Below are 19,293 nucleotides of genomic sequence, written 5' to 3'. Positions count from 1 at the left end.
GGGACTAATGCAATACAAAGAATGGGATGTCCCTCAGGTGTTGGAGGGAAAAGCATTTATAATTTTTTTCTTGTTATGTCTTCCCAGTAAATATCCTTTTGAAAAAGCTTATTGATGTTGCTTAGTTAAATAGAACCAGGGCACTAATTGCTGGCAGTAAACAGTGGAAAAACACTGCAATGGGAGATGGAGCTAGCGGTGTTAGATACACCCCCAACCCCCAAAAGGTACCCTGGAACTGTAAGGGGCAGATGTAACCGGTCCCACTCAGGAAGAAAGAGTGCAGAATAATCAAAATATTGAAAAGGAACCAAAAAAAAAAGTCCAAGAAGGGAACATTGGTCCTTAGAGAAAGGAAGAATACTTGGAAGGTTTTGTTTTTGAAAGGGGAGGGCATTTCTTGCCTTTCCTAAGAAACTGTGATTTATAGTGCTAATGAGAGCCATGAAAAATACTGAGAGATGGAGAAAAGAAAGGCAGCACTCTGATTGCTCTCTGGGGAGCAGGGAGAAGTTGTGGAAGCTGGGATTGAGGGGTTGCAATTGAGGATTTACATTTATCCTTGAAGCTGGTTCCTGCCCTCAGCTGGTGGTCAGCATCATTTACTAAACATAAAAATGCAGGGGTGAATCAGAGACCTCCTCCTGCCCTTGCTTTGCTCAGGAGTCGGGGCCAAGAAAGATCTGTATGTCCCTTTCTATCAGCTCTTATGATAGTGGAGCCTCCCTGTGACCTGTCCTACTTCTGTTTCTCCCAAATATCGATTCTGACTCTGTCCTGGCTCCTTGCTGCCTGCTCTGTCCATATAAAATGGGGACATGAACCCTCTTGCCTCTGGCCCTGTTCAAGTTATGGGGGAAAATTTGCTTTAGAGCCCTGGGCTCTATGTCACTGCCATGGTGTTCTTGGGGGTGACCTCACTGACTCTGGGCATCCCCTCCCGAGCTGGCTCACAGCCTGTCGGCACTGATGCCATGGTCCTGGGTCCCCTGTCCGTTCCGGCTTCTCATCCTGAAAGGAGGAGATAATTTGGGGGCTGAGGGGAGGGAGGTCTGGGGAGAGGGCAGCGGCAGGATGGTAGATTCCCTCCCTCAGCTAAGGTGAGGAAGGGCTGAGAGCAGGGAGCCTTGTTGTGGAGCAGGACCCCCCCCCCCCCAGGGCACCGGTGTGGAGTAACAGGAAGCGGCCTCTGGAGCTCTTACAGGCTGACAAAGGAGGTGATGAAAAGAGCCCAGTTTGTGTGCCCATTTCCCGTGTCCTGGTCTTCCCAGGCCTCTCTCCTCATGCCCTAAACCCAGCCTCAAACTCCCTGACAGTATACCAATAGCTCCGGGGTCACGGAACAAAATAACAGGGGGATTAGGGAGCTCAAGAATCCCTAATCCCAAACTTTGTATTTAGGATTTAATTTCCTCCCTGATCTTCCAGGGGACCCATAAGTGGCTTTGAGGGACTTTTCAAGGTGGTTTGTGGTAGGGGTGGGGAGACATAATCTATAAGAGGAAGCAAGTGGGCATACTGATAGACAATCCAAGAGCAAGATGTCAGGGGATGAGGAGTTCTACCTGTTTAAGAACATCTCGCCGGTGGGCCCATGGGATGGCCCCCAGTACCACATTGCTCCGGCCTGGGCCTTCCACTTGCAGACGGCTTTCATGGGCTTTGTCTTCTTCGCAGGGACGCCCCTCAATGGCGTGGTGCTCATTGCCACACTTCGCTACAAGAAGCTGCGCCAGCCACTCAACTACATCCTGGTCAACATCTCTTTGGCCGGTTTCATCTTCTGTGTCTTCTCTGTCTTCACGGTCTTTGTGTCTAGCTCCCAAGGCTACTTCGTCTTTGGCCGCCATGTCTGTGCGATGGAGGGCTTCCTGGGCTCTGTGGCAGGTACAAAGGAAGGCAGAGAGCGGGGCCCCAGTGTTGGGCCCTCCCAGACCAGGCTGTCGGACCTGGGGCGCATCACCAAAGCAGCTTCTCGGGAAGGAGAGTGCTGGGGGTAGTTTTAAGTTTGGGAGCTAATGAATTGCAGGGTAGGGAAGGAGGGCAGGAGTCTAGGCTGATTCTCACCCGGTGGAAAGTCAGTCCTACCCCTTAGACCTATTCTTTTCTCATTCCACCTGTGCTTTCCCCGGAATATGCTCCTCTATGTTCTGAACTTAAATGTCCCTTTGTTTGGCTTTCCCTAGACCAAGGCTTCTTTACCTGAAGCCCATGTACTCTTCAAGGGGATCCACGAGCCTGTATGGGAGTCACATTTTTATTTCAATACAATGGGTTTCTTTTGTAATCACATTTTTTATTTTGTGCATTTAAAAACATTGTTCTGAGGTCCCCATAGGCTTCATCAGACTGCTAAAGGAACCTGCAATACACCAAGGAAAGGCTTAGCTGCTCTCCCAGGAAAGCTCCTCCCTTTACTCAGCTTGTCCTCCTGTCCGACTTCAGGTTTGGTGACGGGCTGGTCACTGGCCTTCCTTGCCTTTGAGCGCTTCATTGTCATCTGTAAACCTTTTGGCAACTTCCGCTTCCATTCCAAGCATGCAACGATGGTGGTCCTGGCTACTTGGGTCATCGGCATTGGGGTTTCCATCCCACCCTTCTTTGGCTGGAGCCGGTGAGAGTAAAGCGGGGGTAGAATTAAGCCTGGGAGCCTAATGCTGGGAAAAGAACTAAAATATGATCTGTTACCAACTAGGATTTTCATCCCTAAAAACTTAAAGCTGTATTCAGCGAAAAGTTCCAGAGCTGTAATGGGCTGAGGTTTGAGCTGATGCACTGAGGTCCCAAGTACATGAGGCTAGATAGTAATTGGGCTATACTCTATTAATATACATGATTGGATAAAGAATGATCCCTGCCCACTCTCCGTGCAAGTCCTGATGTGTTGTATAGGAAATGACGATTTTGGTGGGTGGAGGCAGAGAGAGGGGAGAAGACAAGCTGGGAGAGATTGGGCTGGGTTCGAGACTCCGAGCTGCTGGTTGTGTGGCTGCTGGTCGAGCTAGCTTCTTGACTAAGCTGCACACATTGCTATTGCCGATTCTCTTCCACCTCCGATCCTTCTTCACTGAGAATAAAGACTGACGATTTTCCCCTAACCTGAATTCCTGACTCCTGTTGATTTAAAAATACACGATCTTCACACAGAGCGAAGGCCCTAGAATGAGGGAATGAGGAGAGAATGAATGGATGGTCTGGATAAGAGAAATGAATACCGATTATTTCTCTTTATAAAACTAGTCTATATTATGACTGATACTGCTATCAGATAATAAAAATTCTTTGCCTCAAGTTTCTGCAGTCAGGTCATAAATCCAACAAGATCTAGATATCTTGACTCCCCACCAAAAAACCCCAAAACTTTGGGTTTAACTTTTTTAAAATTCTATTTTATTTTTGGTTCCAAATTCTCTTCCTCCTTCCCCTTTCCCACCCATTGAGACAGCCAAGAAAAATAAAAGCCATTACAAGTATGTATAGCAAGTATATGAAACAAATCCTGGCATTAGCCACGATGAGCCTTTCTTCCTGTCTTCCCCATCCCAATGACGGCTTCTCCTTGCCCACTGCAGGTATATTCCCGAAGGCCTGCAGTGCTCCTGTGGCCCTGACTGGTACACAGTAGGCACAAAATACCGCAGCGAATACTACACGTGGTTCCTCTTCATTTTCTGTTTCATTGTGCCTCTCTCCCTCATCTGCTTCTCCTACTCGCAGCTGCTGGGAGCCCTCCGAGCCGTGAGTACTCCTTACTTGAAGATCAAGGAGGGCGGAGGTGTCTTGGATGCGGGGAGGAGGGGTTGGCCAGGGGGACACAACTGTGCAGGGCATCTTGCAGCAGAGAGGAGTCCCAAAGTGCTTCACATGAAGTATGTGTATCAAGGCAGGAGCTATTGATCCAGGGGAAGATTATAGGGCAGATGAGGACCACCTGAAGTTCCCAGTTGATACCCTGATGGGGAAGATGGCAGAGATCACCAGCAGAGACGAGACTCCTTCTTGGAACCAGGGCCAAAGGGCATGGGCACAGGGAAGTCAAGCTGGAACTTGGGGTGCAAGTCTGCGTGACCAGGTCCCAAGTTCTTAAGGCCAGGGTTCAGCTCTGCCCTCTTCCCCCAGGTTGCAGCCCAGCAACAAGAGTCAGCCACCACACAGAAAGCAGAGCGGGAGGTGAGTCGCATGGTGGTGGTGATGGTGGGCTCCTTCTGCCTCTGCTATGTGCCCTATGCCGCCCTGGCCATGTACATGGTCAACAATAGGAACCACGGGCTGGACCTACGGCTTGTCACCATCCCTGCCTTCTTCTCTAAGAGTGCTTGCGTCTACAACCCCATCATCTACTGCTTCATGAACAAGCAGGTGAGGCTTCCTTAGCAACAATGGAGCTCTGATACACTGTGTGCTTGAAAAACTCAGCCACAGACACTCCTGGTGGTTTAGAAAACAATTACTAGCTAAAGGGTAGAGATCAGTACGGCTGAACTTGGAGAGGATGTCCAAGGGATAATACAAGATTACTCACGAGAGAATGGACACATTCTCCAAGACCTTAAAAGGAAAGATCCAAGTTTTTTGCCAGCGAAGTGTTTAAAAGGCTCTAAAAAACTGGGTGTTCTGCCAAACTGTGCTCCATACTGTCTCTTCCCCAATCCTTCCGATCCTCCCAACCGGCCACCCCACAGTGTGTAATGACAGTTCTCTCTGAGGGTATCTAAGAATCTCTGAGCCTTCAGTCCTGCTTGGCCCCAAATTAATTAGCTTAGACTAGAGTCTGAACAGCCCTGTGCTAGAGTGGTGGGAGGAAAACTCTCGCCAGGCCAAACGCTTTGCTGGATACCATTTTGCTCTTTCTTCCAAAAGATGATTTAATTTGAACACTAGGGAAGGTTGGATGGAGACCTACGCTGTACTAAGAGGTAGAAGTTTTACCCAACCAAAAGCCATTTCCAGAGCATCCCCTGGGAGTCGCTACCAGTTAGGACTAGTTTGCCTATTCTTTTGGACTTCTAGTTTGGCTTCTAGAATCTCACTCTAGAATGAGACTAAGCCAAAGTTTCTTACCGTGGGGTCTAATTTAATATTTTGATAACATTTTAATACATCAGTTTCCTTTATAACCCCAGGTATTTTATACTTGTTCTATTTGAAGCATAATTTTAATTTCTACATTTTTTTTGGTAGGAGTTAGTTGGGTCTCTCTTCTTTTACATGATTAATAGGGTAATGTTTTTGCATGATTGAATATTTACGTATCAACCTATAACAAATTGTTTAGTGTTTCAGGGAGAGAAAAATTTTCACGTTCAATTGTCTTAATATGCAGCTGGGAAAAAGATAAAAAAAAAAAAAAAAAAAAAAAAAACATTCTGAGAAGGGATCCATGATACATACAAAAGGTTAAGGACCTTTAAAGTCTAAATTAACCCCAAATGAAATGAAGCCAGTAACTTGGAGAGATGCAAGTTTCTTTTTTCCACATTAGGGCACCAACTGGAATTTGGAATTCTCATTTCCTACTCAGTAGAATGATTTCCCACTGTCTTATCCTTGTAGTTCCATGCCTGCATCATGGAGATGATATGTAAAAAGCCAATGACAGATGATTCTGAAACAACCAGCTCTCAGAAAACTGAAGTCTCCACTGTTTCCTCAAGCCAAGTTGGGCCTAGTTAAGGGACCTCATAGAGACCCTTCACCAACCAGATCAACTTGCCTGGGTTTGTCTTCTGTTCAATTCTTAGAAGATGATGGCCATATGTGGGCAAGTCTGCAGTAGGTATTCAGTATCATTTTTCTCCAAATCCTTTCTGCCCTCATCTTAATGAAATGTTAATAGCTCTTCTTGATTTGTTGCCTCCCTAAACTAGTGGTTATCTCAGACTGTATCGATGTAGCTTCTGTTCTGAAACAATTTTCACATGGACTCTGAAGGAATTATTTTCATGTAGTTTGATCACTGTATCCTGAAATAATTTTTCCTCCTCTACCTTTACAAGGCCTTGAAAAATTAGGTCAGATCCATATATGCAAAAATGTTTGTGGCAGCCCTTTTTATTGCGACAAGAAACTGAATATCCATCAGTTGGGGAATGGCTGAATAAGTTACAGTTTTATGAATGTTATGGAATATTGTTTCCTATAAGAAATGATCAGCAGGATAATTTCATTAAAGCCTAGAGAGACTGACATGAATTGATGCCCAGTGAAGTGAGTAGAACAAGGAGAACATTGTTCACAGCAACAAGACTATACAATGATTAATACTGATGGACAAGGCTCTTTTCAACAATGAGGTGATTTCAGGCCAATTCCAAGACTTGTGATGAAGAAAATGATCTGCATCTAAAAGGGGGATTGTGTGAATCACAATACAGTATTTTCACCTTCTTTGTTGTTTGCTTGCGTTTTTTCTTTTTATCTTTTTCCTTTCAGCATGTTAAATGTGTTACTATATAGAGAATTGCACATATTTAACATATATTGGATTGCTTGCTGTCTAAGGGGGAAGTTTGGAAGAAAATTTTGGAAAGAAACTTTGGAAGAGAAAAGTTTGTGGAGAAATTTGGAACACAAGGTTTTTGCAGGGATGGATGTTGAAAACTATCTTTGTATATATTTTGAAAATAAAAAGCAATATTAAATAAATTAGGTCAGAAATAACACACCAAACACGTCAGTACCCTGCAATCATTTGCTCTTCCATACGGCCTCCAGGCTGGCCTGTACTTGACTTAACTTTTGATTACCATAAGCCCTTGAGCCAACAAGAGCTGCTTCAAGTTATCACCTTTGTTCTTTTGCTGAGACTTCAATGTTTCATATATACATTTTGCATTTTATTCAAGAAACCACCACTCCTTTAAGAATGGCAGTCTAGTTATAGATCTTACTAAATCTGACCAACAGTAATGTCCCTATAGCTCCAAAAAATCTAGGCACCATTATGAAATTATCCAAGTGTATAAACGTACTATGTGCCTCCAGGACTGGCTTGGTTTTTAGCATCGGTAAACAGTAAATAATTTTAAAAAATTCTCATTACAACAGCATGCAGCTGAACCTCATTCTATTAGGGTAGTGCTAGGGAAACAGAAAAATCAGCAAGATTAGTTACAGCTGCAGTGGGAGAGAAAACTGCTTAAGAGATTTTAGGAAGGATACTGTCAAACTGGTAGATGGCAGCATCTGAACAGACATCAATTTGGATTATTTCTTATCAACCCCCATCTCCTTCACCCCTTCTTTTGGGTGATCTTGGTACCAAGACCCATAGCCTTAAGAGAATATGTACACACACACAGATACAATGAATGTAAACAGTTTTATTGAGAAACAGATAGTAACCTGTTTGCATTACAGAATATAAAACTTGGTTTACACTCCATAAAAACCAAAACACCCAAATCAAGAAGAGAATCGGCATTCGCAGGTCACACACTGGGGATGTGTGGCCTGTTTGCTCATCAGCTTCATGCTTTCTAGAAACCAAAAGTAACCCAGGGGCTCCATGAGGGATTGAAGTAAAATGCACGCTGCTGAGCACCCAGCATGCAGAAATTGCTGCTGCTGTAATATATAAGATTCACTCTTTGGGTGGGTGATTTAAAAACTAGAGCTGGGCTCTGTGCAGCTTTCTGCTGTATGAACCCTCCCCATGTAACTCATGACTGAACTGCATTAAATAAGTGGAGGCCAGGATATGGACCACTAGCATCTTCAGCCAACTTGGTACAGAAACTGGGGGTCTAGTAGAGCATAGGACCTCAAATCAGGGGCTGAACCTAATGGATAAGAGTCACCCACAATAATCAGGTCTTTCTCAACATGGCCATTAGAAGATCTTGTTTAGTGTATTCACCCAGTTCCACCCGACGCTATCAAGTTATATCAAAGACATGTTATTTATAAAGAGATACATGAAGTAATAAAGGATATATACACATCTTAATGACCTGAAAATTGCTCACTTGGAACACAAAATGTTTTTTCAGGAGAGGTCTACTTACAATTGAGGTCCCTCAAAAAATATAGTTAGTGTTGTATTGAAGCAGGGAAGGAGTCTGTGGAATTGGAAAAAGCCATTTCCTTGACTATATTTAACTGGAAAACAAAGCCTTTTCCAAATTCCTCCTTTTCTTTAAGAAAGGTTGGCAGCCTGCTTAGCCATGTAGTTTTATTTTGGGGTGGGGGTGGGTGGGTATGGGCAATGGCACTCAAACCATAGGGTCCCTGCCAGTAAAGTCATCTATTGGGGTATTCCCATCTTCTCTAGACCCAAATCATGGAGTTCCCTAGTTGACACTGACTGAGGCCTAGGCAATTTTCATCTAGGAACAAATGGGAATAAGTGGTTTGCGTTTTGAGGTATGAGGATCCCTGGTAAATTCGGCAGCATGTAGTTTTAGGAAACCAGCCCACAAGGATATAAAGAACACTGCATTTGAGATTTTTACTAATACTGTAAGAGGGAAATAAGAATAACCTATCCTACCCTTGGGGCGTTTCCAAGCTCAGCAGCTTTCATATGGCATGTTTACTGGAGTTTCTCTGCTCCAAACCAGTTTCCATTTCAGCACATTTTCCACCTTGGGGTTCCATAAAAGGAAATGCCTTCACTGATCATTTCTCTTGGCTAGTAAAGGCACTTCACCGACATGATCGAAAAGGAGTAAATCGTAACTTTTTGAAGTGGGAGCCATTTGCCCAGTGTCATCAGGCTGGCCTTGAGAGCACAGGGCAAGGGGGCCATCAGCCTGCCTGCTGGCAAGCAACTCAGCAATAGAAAAGATGATTTCAACAGCTGTCACATACAAGCCTGCCCTGGATGTTTCAACGAGCAAATTCACATAGACCTGAGACAGAGTAGAGAAACTAGTCTACTTTTCCTTTATTTCTCCAGCTGTCCCTGGAGATAGCTTTGTGAAAGGATAGCTCACACCCACTACATGATTGATTTTCAAGTCACTAGTCCTAACCCTTTTTCGGCCAGCTGTGTTTGTCAGATTGAGTAAATGTTTTGTTTTGTTTTTTTCCCTTCCTTAGCAGAAAAACTACATCAGGGAAAGCTTGGCCCAGGTTTACAAATAAGAATCCTTCCTTGCCTGGGACATGATGAGTAGGATCAGGAGCTGGAGAGCTAACTGGTCACAATAAACAATTGGGAAATGTCATACTTTTAGGCAGACAGTGCCAGGATGTTATCTCTTTGATATGAAATGCAGGGCATGTTTTACATTTTTCCTCCCCTGGACTTTTCCTTGTTGATCTTAGGCTTTACAAAATTAGTTAACTAAGTAAAAAGTACAAAAAAAATTATAGAAAGGGTTGGGGATGGTAATGAACTAGTGTGAGGTGAGGATGGGTTATCCTTCATGTCATACTCCCAACCAGAAAACAAATACAAAAATAAACACAACTTGTTATACATTAAACAAAGTGTAAATCTAAAAAACACAAGTGTCATAATTACAGTTTTTCATCAGAAGCACAGAATGTCCCTCCAGTCCCTTTGGGAGGAGGAAAGTGGACGGGATATGTTTTGCTGTTGTGTTTTTTTCACCGCTTTAAAGTTTGTAATAACAGTCTCAGTAGCGAAAACGATTTTCATGTGAAACCAGAAGCTGTAAAAAATAAATTACTTTTGAAGAAAAATGGATTTTGTCTGTCAACAATTTAGAATTCATCATGTCGCACTAAGGCCTCGCCGAAATCTGTGGCTTGACTGCCCACAAACAAATCATACTTGTCAACGATCTCCTCCTTAGTAAGTTTGCCATCCTGAAATAAAAGATCACATGTGAGTAAGGTAGACTTTTTTTCCCATCCCAATTTCAGAAGCATTAACATAGTACAAAGCCCATGTCAGATCTCAGATTCCAATTTTCTTCTCACTATAACTCGTCATCACCATCACCAGAAAGGAAATAATCAGTAATACACATATACTATACATATGGAAAATAAAACTGTGACAGAAGGAAGCACATAGATCAGTTAGAGATGATGTATTTAACTTAGTGATAATTTGCTGCTCCTAGGAGAGATCTCTCCAAGAGATTAGAGGCAAATACTTCAAAAGTGATTCAACTCATTGTACTGTTTGACTACTGTCAAAAGGAAATTTACTTATTAAAATCTCTGCAAAGAATTACTATTTCTTATCTCAGAAGTAAACAAGAGCCAGATGACAGATTTCAAACACCAGAAACTCCAAGTGGCAGAGTCAAGGACTAAAGGCCTGCCTTCTCTAAGAAAGACTCCAACATAGGAAATTCTGTCCATGAGGCTCTGGTTTGGCCTAGATAACAGGATACAAATTTTTGGATTTCTGTGAAGATCTCAAGTCAGCCTCGTCTAAATGGAATATACTGAAAAGTCTGATTTTTATCATGTTGGGAAATTTCTTCACTGTTCTATATGCTAACCTAAGATATCCTAAGTGTCCAGAGACAATAAAAGATAGTGGAGAAATTCCAATTAACACTCCAACACATACAGGATCTTGACTCTTTTTCAGAGTCAATAAAAAGCATATCCAACTAGGAAGGAAAAAGGACAAAATTTCATTGACCAATACATAAAATATTAACAAAAATATTCTACCCTTTTCCCTAAAAATATGGATGACCACAGATAAGATAGTAATCACTTATATTCTGAATATGCCTAGAAAGTCATTTTTAAGAATGAGTAGTCTATACCAACAAAGCAAATGTTCACTAGCACTGGGTTAAGTGGAGTCTTATCAGGTATGAGCAAGAAGGTAGGTACTGCCCTCAAGTGTTTTTAAATTAAATTTTTAACAAACTCAGCTACGGTCTCAGTTATTCTTTGTGAATTTATGGAAATTATTCAGGAAATGAATCAGAAATAGACTTGGATAACCTCCAAGTTGCCTAGTTATACTTACCTTGTTCTGGTCTGACTCATAAACCAGATGCCTGGCCTCAGCTTCTGCATGATCGTAGTCAGAAGGCAGGATCCAGTCTTTGGTTTCCTCTTTATCCATCTTCCCATCACGGTTTTTATCTCGGAATTCCACAAATTGCTCACGCTCAGTCTTCACCCATTCTGGCTCATCAGCATTTCCATCATGGCTATACATGTCACCTGTGTGCCCCACAGATACATATTAAACTGTACATACAATAAAAGCTGTCTCAGTACCAATCAGATCCAGCTCCTTCTCCTTCCCACTAAGCTATATCCTGGCACATAAGCAACAAAAACTAGCTTTCCTGGCCAGGTAAGCCGCAGACAGCCTTCAAATTTCAATATTGATTTTGCTAATAAAGAAGAATTTATTGTGGAAATTTGTATAGAAGAATTGCACTTGTTTAATCTATATTAGATTACTTCCTCTCTAAGGAAGGGAGGAAGAAAAATATGGAACACAAGGTTTTACAAAGGCGAATGTTGAAAACTACCTTTACGTGTATTTTGAAAAGAAAAATTATTATTAAAAAAATAATAAGAATTTGTGAGGGATAAGTAGAATAACCTTATAGCTTAAAAATAATGGGAAAAGACCCATGCTCAAAAAAACTAAAAAGGGGCTTATAAAGGATTCCCAAAATACCAGAGTGTCAAGACACCACTGTGGAACATTTCTTTTAAATCTAAAAGATTTGTAAAATCTGCATTTGATCAGGCAAATTACGGGTCTTTTACACACCTTTTCTGATAACACTGTCTATGTAAGCATTCTATCATATCCAATTAATTATTATGGACAGCTCTTAAGCACCATGAAACTTCCAATTCCAGTTGTGACAATATAAGGATAATACACATGTGTGATCTCATCAATGTGGGTACACCTTCCATTAGTACAGGCTGCAACTCAAGTCATATTTTTTCCTGGGAGGCTTTTATTTTTGGTTTGTTACTTTTTTGTGGGAACCATAAGTCCTTTTGCTATCTTTCACCATACAACTCACTTCAGCATACATGTGCTTAAAATAAATGATGGGCCAGGCTTGAAATGAGCAAAGCTGTCTAATGGATACAAGACCCTTAACATTCTAGTGGCCCAGATAAATTAAGTTAGAAACAACTGCTCATCTGCATTAGTCAACCACGTTAATGACAATGAAATTTCAAGTCAGAACAACCAAAATTCCCTTTTATCATCTGCATGTTGTTCCATAAATAAATTATGCCTAATTAAGCCCAATAGGAGTCTTTCTATTGCTTGAGTCACATACAATTTTGATTCCTTGGAACCTTTAATATTTTAAGATTTATAATTTCAAAGCACCATCAGAAAAATATCTTAAAAAGGGAAATTAGTTGGAGATTTTTAAAAACCTCTGCACAACCTTCCAAATGCAGACTAATCAATTCTCTTACTCTTAATTTAAATTTGGGCCTACCTCACTTTTACAGTATCTAACATTCACATATATATGTGTACACACATATGCACGCATGCACACACCCCACAAAAAGCTATGTATGGCTCAGTAACTCAATGAGCCAGACATCCAACAACAGCATGCCATGGTCTGTAGAACAGTATTTCTTCATCCATTTAGTTTTTCCTGTATAGTTTGCTAAACAAATTTCTTTTTTTTTATTATAGCTTTTTATTTACAAGATATATGCATGGGTAATTTTTCAGTATTGATAGTTGCAAAACCTTTTGTTCCAATTTTTCCTCTCCTTCCCCTCACCCTCTCTCCCAGATGGCAGGTAGACCAATACATTAAACCAATTTCTCTTAACTATTCATGATTTTCATTAAAAGGTTTTTAAACATTATTTTAATACTATTTTCTATTATGGTTAAAAATAATTATCATCTATCAAAAGAAAGGCCTAGAAGGTTCTGTGGAATCCCTCTTCCATTTGAAACATTGTACAAAACACTGCCTCAACAATGGTGAACACTAAAGTACATACATCTGTTTTATGTCTTGATCTTAATAGCGATTACTGGAATAAATGATACACTCTGTGGTGAATTTTTCAAGAAATAATCATGTAATTTTAACACATGCAACAAAGACTCCTCGTTTTTAAAGTGTACATTTTCTTCTACTTAATCAAATGCTCTTTGGTAAAAACCACAAATATGTGTAGGGAGAATTTGTATTTGCAATTTCACTATGAAGGTATAAGGCTTGTGGTACTAAATAGGGATAATAACTTCTCCAAACTCTAACAAATACAAAATGTTGCTACTGTTCAGCTTGGCAAAGATACTAGAGTGGTTGTTCATTTCCTTCTCCAGCTTATTTTACAGATCAGGAAATAGAGACAAATAAGGCTAAGTGACTTGCCCAGGGTCACACAGCCAGTACATGTCTGAGGCCATTAAACTAATTAAAAGGTGTTTTCCTGACTCTAGACCTAGCCCTCCATCCACTGCATCAGATAACTTCCCAGGACCTAGTAAGTAGGAGGTCAAGCAATGGTAATTTTCCAACAGAACTCTTGCTTCTCTGAAGAACAGTTAAACAGCAATTAGTAGTACTTGAAGGACCTAATTCGGAAAAAAAATAATTTTAACGGAAGCAAAATATTCAATATCACTTTTGTGTTTTTTCAATTCAAGGGGTTGATCAACTTTCCTTAACTTCAATACAAGTGGCAAAAACCCTCTTCCAAGATCTCTTTTAAGTAGGACAGAAACTAATAGCTGCTTTGTTGAAGACTTTCCATGTGCCAAAATGTAGTCCAAGTCTCTTTAACAGTGTTTAAACTGATGGATGATCTTGATGCATAAATTGCTAATCTATTTACCCCAAGTGGAAATAACTTCATCAGATCCCCTCCATCAGTTTCAAAAACAACCCATCTGCCTACTAATCAGCTGAAATCCTAAACCTTAAGTTTTTCTTCTGGAAACTAGGAATACTCTGAATCAAGGGCATAAAATCCTGAAATTTTGTGATTTAGAAGACCCTCCCTTTCTCCCCTCTCAAAAAAAAAGCAGAAAACCATTGTTATTCAGGTTTAAGGGACAGGTAGTAAAGAACTGGCCTTGGAATCAGGGCAATCTGGGTTCAAATCCTGCTAGCCACACACATATTGACTACGTGAACACAGACTAATTATCTAACCTCTCAGGACTCTGGAACAACTCTCTGAGACTCTAAGTTGCAGAAAAGTTGCCAACCTGTATTGATAGGCTGCTTAAAACTTTTCTCACTCACAAACTCCTTCCATCTGAAAATTTTTTACATGACCCCCAAGTATACAGATATGTAGAATCAAATACTTACTACTAATAAAATAATTTCCTGACCCCTGCATTCAATTATGTGATCCCCTATAGGGTCAAGTCCTACAACAAGGAAGATCAGTCTCTATCAGGTTTTAGCAAACAGTAAAAGCTCAGTACCTAAAAGAACAAGGCACTAATATATAAAAAGAAAATCCAAAATTTCCACCTTTCACTTTTCATAAATATGGCACTTACTTTCATTGTGTCCCATGTAACTACCCTAAAAAGCTGCCTTCTCTCTTTCCTATTCCTAAGTGGTTCAAAGTCCTTTATGGAGGAGGAAGAAAATGATAAAATGTCAGAATTACTCACCTAATGGGATTTGATCACCCATTCCACTGGAAAATCTAAAGAAATTATTTCTGGAAACACTAAAGTTCAAGATAAGTTTGCCCAGTGCAATTTGAGAAAACTATTGGTATGTTTAGCCAAGTTAAAGTCTCCCTTTCAGAAATGAATTTTAGTTTAAAGGGAAGAATTCCAGGCAAAGCATCAGGAATCCAAAAGTGGCCTGTGAAACTGCTTCATTAATATATGAGGCTGACATAACCTAACAAGCAAGAGAATAAGGGACTGCTAATTGTTGTTAACAAAAGAAAACAAAATTCTACAAAGTGTGGAACAAGTAAATGCTGTCTATACAAAGAACCTGAGTCAGTTCTGTGGTTAAAACTGTTTAACTGATGCCACTGACACATGATTCTCGTTGCTCTCCTCTATTCTTTGTCTCATTCTTGGGTCTCCAAAGATCCAAACTGGGGTTTTTGTATTTTTCCCCCTGTCCTTTAAGATAATGGGATAATAATTATTAAATATCAATGCACATCTGTTACTGCTCACACCAGTCTACAATATCTTCCTCTTTACCAATCTTTTTAAAAAAATTGACCGTGACTGGGCAGCTAGGTGGGGCAGTGGATAGAGGACTAGCCCTGAAGTCAGGAGGACCCGAGTTCAAATCTAACCTCAGATACATAACACTTCCTAGCTGTGTGACCCTGGGCAAGTCACTTGACCCCAATTGTCTCAGGAAAAAAAAAAAGACCATACCTATGACTAGCCTAAAGAATAAAACTATTTTTCTAGGTATATAGAACTTTCAAAGTTTCTCAGTTTCTTTAAGGAAAAAACTCTCAAAAGACAAACTCACCAATGTATTCTTCTAGATCAATGAAACCATCAGCATTCTTATCGATGTCTTCCATTGTTTCCTAATGGGAAAAAAAAGGATATTAGCTTGTACTTGTGAAGACACTTGTCCTTGTGAGACAGGAAGTATAATCTAATTTTGACTTATAACACAGCAAACTACCCCCCCCACACACATACACACAGTACTTTCTTTATAACAACCCTTTTGAGTTATATAGTACAAGTATTATTACCCCATTTTATGGATGAAAATTGAGCACAGAGTTAAACATTTTGCCTATGGTCACACATCCAATAAGTGTGGAAGCTGGGATATGAATTCAGGTCTCTAGATTTCAAGGACAGAGTTCCTCTTTCACTATAGACATATTATTAAAATTAAAAAAAAAGAATGACACTTGAAAGGATTCTACATCTTCAAAGTCATCTTCATCCCCTTTCTCTTTATCTGTGCTTCTCACATCAGTTAGTGTTGAGTGGCTTCTAAGACCATCAAACATGTTTATAGCTCAGTATGTTCAACTGAGTTGTTTTTTCAGTCATGTCTGACTCTGTGACCCTTTTGGGATTTTCTTGGCAAAGATGGGGTAGTGGTTTGTCATCTCTTTCTCCAGTTTATTTTACAGATGAGGAAACTGAGGCCAACAGGGTTAAGTGACTTGTCCAAGGTCACATACCTGATAAGTGTCTAAGACCAGAGGAAGTCTTATTGACTTTATTCGATGTGCTTACTCCTTATCTCAATATAGGTAAAGTCAATTCCCTTTTAGTTTTAAACAAAAAACATGCAGCTCCTAATTACTTGGTAATTAGAAGCCTATCCAACCATTAGTGAGAATCTCTTATTTTTACGGTGTCTGTCTGATAGTCATAGATTCACACATTGATTAAAGGTTGATGAAAAATTAGACCTTGTCCTTTTACATAGGTCACTATTAAGACTTCAAATAACCTGGTAAAAAGTATTATCTATGGTGAAATTGACACACACTATTGCTTCCTTGGGGTCAGAGGGAAGTATCAAAGCACTGAACAGAAAGACCAATAGCTATTCTACACAGAAAACCATTCAGCCAAATCCAACAGAAAAAGAACAGAGAAAAGAAACTCATAGCACCAGCACATGGAAAGAAGCGTAGTTTGTAATCTTGGTATCATCTGGCCTGACACACACCTGAACAACTATATCTTTCATGTAGTCGTACTCCTCAGGGTGAAGAAAAGCTGTGAACTCTTCCTTTGTGGCAATAAGATCTCCATCTTTGTCAGCCATTTTGAACCTTCGCTCATCTCTCATCATCATCTGTTTATAGTTAAATCCATCATCAGGGTCTGGATCATCTAGACAATAACAATGTCATATCCATTAGAATCCCAGAACAAAAAGTGCTGAAACTGGGAACACATCAATATAAGTACAAACCTCACCAGTCTAAATAGAAACACCAAGACATATTTTAGAATGAAGCAAGAGAGGATAAAAAGGATACCAGCCCTAGCTTTGGGTTAATAACAGCTGGCCAACTGGAGGCCTAGTTTCTAGTCTAACACTAAAGGCTTCAACCTAACATAAACATTCTGACCATCGAAGAACTGGCTTTATAGAGGCCATATGTAAATGTATGTATGTGTGTGAAGCAGAAGGAGCAAAAACATTTTTGACTTTGGAGTCAGGGAACTTAGATCATTGCTTATTATTATTTGCATGACTTAGAGCAAATCATTTAAATGATCTGGACCTCAGCTTTCTCATCTGTAAAACATGGAGCTCAGAATGGATGGCTTCTAAGGTTCCAATTCCTTCCAGCTCTATATTCTGTCCGAGTTAAAAGGCTAGATTCCAAAGGTCCTTTGGCTTTAATCCTAACCCACTTAAGTCTTTAACTCTTTCATGAGTCCATGTAATAGAATCCCATGTGTTGAAAAGGTAAAGAGATTTAAGATTGGCTCCTCTACATTTGAAAATACTATACTTGGTATCTTTGGTCTTTTTCCCCAAACACAGAAAGTTTAAGTACTTATGGAACTACTGGAATCTAACATGGATATATGGCTGCCTTTGAAATAAATTCATGACGACTTTAACCTACCCTGATATTTGAACCCTGATAAACTCAACTTAAAAAAAAAAACACAGCTGAATTAAACAACAATTTATTCTCTATAGATAATAGTGGATCTCTCTAAACTGAGAAACTATCAAGGAACCAATTTTATTTTATTATTATTATTTTTTAATTTAATAGCCTTTTATTTACAGGATTTATACATGGGTAACTTTACAGCATTAACAATTGCCAAACCTCTTGTTCCAATTTTTCACCTCTTACCCCCCCCCCCTAGATGGCAGGATGACCAGTAGATAAGGAACCAATTTTAAAAAGAATAAAAGTTTATTATGCATCTACCTCACAGGATTATTGTGAGGATAAAATAAGATGGCAGGTAGAACACTGGAATTGAAGTCAGGAAGAGGAAAACAGATTCAAATATTACCTCTCCACTAGCTAATAAGGTCTATAAAATGAAGGGGGTTACACAGATGGGTTTTAATGTCTTTTCAATAATCCTGTATTATCAGAAAATTCTTTAAAAGTAAGACACAACAAAAGTCCAAGATATTAAAACAAACAAATTCAATCAGATGACACATAAGCTTTATAAAAAGAACTGTAGGGTTTCTTCAGTGGTAACAATGCACTGGCGACCTACTAAAGAAATTCTGAGAAGTTTTTCTATACACTTGGAATACAGTTATAAAAATATTACTGCTCTATTTTAAGAATAGAACTTAAAGCTTCACTCTTGGTTGTGTCAAAAAATTCCATTAAGTAAATTAGAGGAACATAGGATAGTTTACCTCTCAGACCTGTGGAAGGGGAAGGTTTTTATGACCAAAGCAGAACTAGAGATCATTACTGATCACAAAATAGAAAATTTCGATTATACCAAACTGAAAAGTTTTGTACAAACAAAACTAATGCAGACAAGATTAGAAGGAAGCAATAAACTGGGAAAATATTTTTACAGTCAAAGGTTCTGATAAAGGCCTCATTTCCAAAATATATAGAGAATTAACTCTAATTTATAAAAATCAAGCCATTCTCCAATTGAAAAATGGTCAAAGGATATGAACAGACAATTCTCAGATGAAGAAATTGAAACTATTTCTAGTCATATGAAAAGATGCTCCAAGTCATTATTAATCAGAGAAATGCAAATTAAGACAACTCTAAGATACACTACACACCTGTCAGATTGGCTAAGATGACAGGAAAAATAATGATGATTGTTGGAGGGATGTGGGAAAACTGGGACATTGATTCATTGTTGGTGGAGTTGTGAACGAATCCAACCATTTTGGAGAGTAGTTTGGAACTATGCTCAAAAAGTTATCAAACTGTGCATACCCTTTGATCCAGCAGTGTTACTACTGGGATTATATCCCAAAGAGATTATAAAGAAGGGAAAGGGACCTGTATGTGCACGAATGTTTGTGGCAGCCCTTTTGTAGTGGCTAAAACTGGAAACTGAATGGATGTCCATCAGTTGGAGAATGGCTGAATAAATTGTGGTATATGAAAATTATGGAATATTACTGTTCTGTAAGAAATGACCAACAGGATGATTTCAGAAAGGCCTGGAGAGACTTACACGAACTGATGCTAAGTGAAATGAGCAGGACCAGGAGATCATTATATACTTCAACAACAATACTAGATGATGACCAGTCCTGATGGATCAGGCCATCCTCAGCAACGAGATCAACCAAATCATTTCTAATGGAGCAGTAATGAACTGAACTAGCTATACCCAGAAAAGAACTCTGGGAGATGACTAAAACCATTACATTGAATTCCCAGTCCCTATATTTATGCACACCTGCATCTTTGATTTCCTTCACAAGCTAA

At 39.8% G+C, this 19,293-nt stretch overlaps 2 protein-coding genes across 3 annotated transcripts in view; one reads left to right on the top strand and one right to left on the bottom strand.

Annotated features, from left to right (window-relative positions):
- The first annotated feature begins 743 nt into the window (after positions 1–743).
- OPN1SW (opsin 1, short wave sensitive) lies at positions 744–6,073 on the top strand. Its single transcript, XM_003771592.4, has 5 exons — positions 744–1,887; positions 2,446–2,614; positions 3,573–3,738; positions 4,120–4,359; positions 5,554–6,073. Exons 1-5 carry the CDS (start codon positions 1,542–1,544, stop codon positions 5,671–5,673), a joined length of 1,041 nt encoding a protein of 346 aa, XP_003771640.1. The 5' UTR covers positions 744–1,541; the 3' UTR covers positions 5,674–6,073.
- A 1,229-nt stretch (positions 6,074–7,302) lies between these two features.
- CALU (calumenin) overlaps positions 7,303–19,293 on the bottom strand; it is a 32,875-nt gene continuing 20,884 nt past the window's right edge. The window contains exons 4-7 of one of the 2 annotated variants that reach the window (XM_031939024.1): positions 16,557–16,723; positions 15,381–15,441; positions 10,910–11,109; positions 7,303–9,777 (exon numbers count right to left, since the gene is read on the bottom strand). In XM_031939024.1, coding sequence (XP_031794884.1) covers positions 9,673–9,777; positions 10,910–11,109; positions 15,381–15,441; positions 16,557–16,723 — 533 coding nt within the window. In that variant the 3' untranslated portion in view covers positions 7,303–9,672. The remainder of the gene's footprint in view (positions 9,778–10,909; positions 11,110–15,380; positions 15,442–16,556; positions 16,724–19,293) is intronic. The other variant, XM_031939025.1, reaches the window with a different exon arrangement.

Source organism: Sarcophilus harrisii, chromosome 5 (assembly GCF_902635505.1).
Source record: "Sarcophilus harrisii chromosome 5, mSarHar1.11, whole genome shotgun sequence".
Lineage (NCBI taxonomy): Eukaryota > Metazoa > Chordata > Mammalia > Dasyuromorphia > Dasyuridae > Sarcophilus > Sarcophilus harrisii.
Note: the sequence above shows the minus strand (reverse complement) of the source record. Positions and strands in the feature narration are given on the sequence as shown.

Excerpts from the sequence above, each read along its gene's own strand:
- OPN1SW (XM_003771592.4), top strand. The coding sequence starts at position 1,542 with ATGTCAGGGGATGAGGAGTTCTACCTGTTTAAGAACATCTCGCCGGTG. Across the intron at positions 1,888-2,445 it reads CTTCCTGGGCTCTGTGGCAG|GTTTGGTGACGGGCTGGTCA; the intron begins GTACAAAGGAAG and ends GTCCGACTTCAG. Across the intron at positions 4,360-5,553 it reads ACTGCTTCATGAACAAGCAG|TTCCATGCCTGCATCATGGA; the intron begins GTGAGGCTTCCT and ends TTATCCTTGTAG.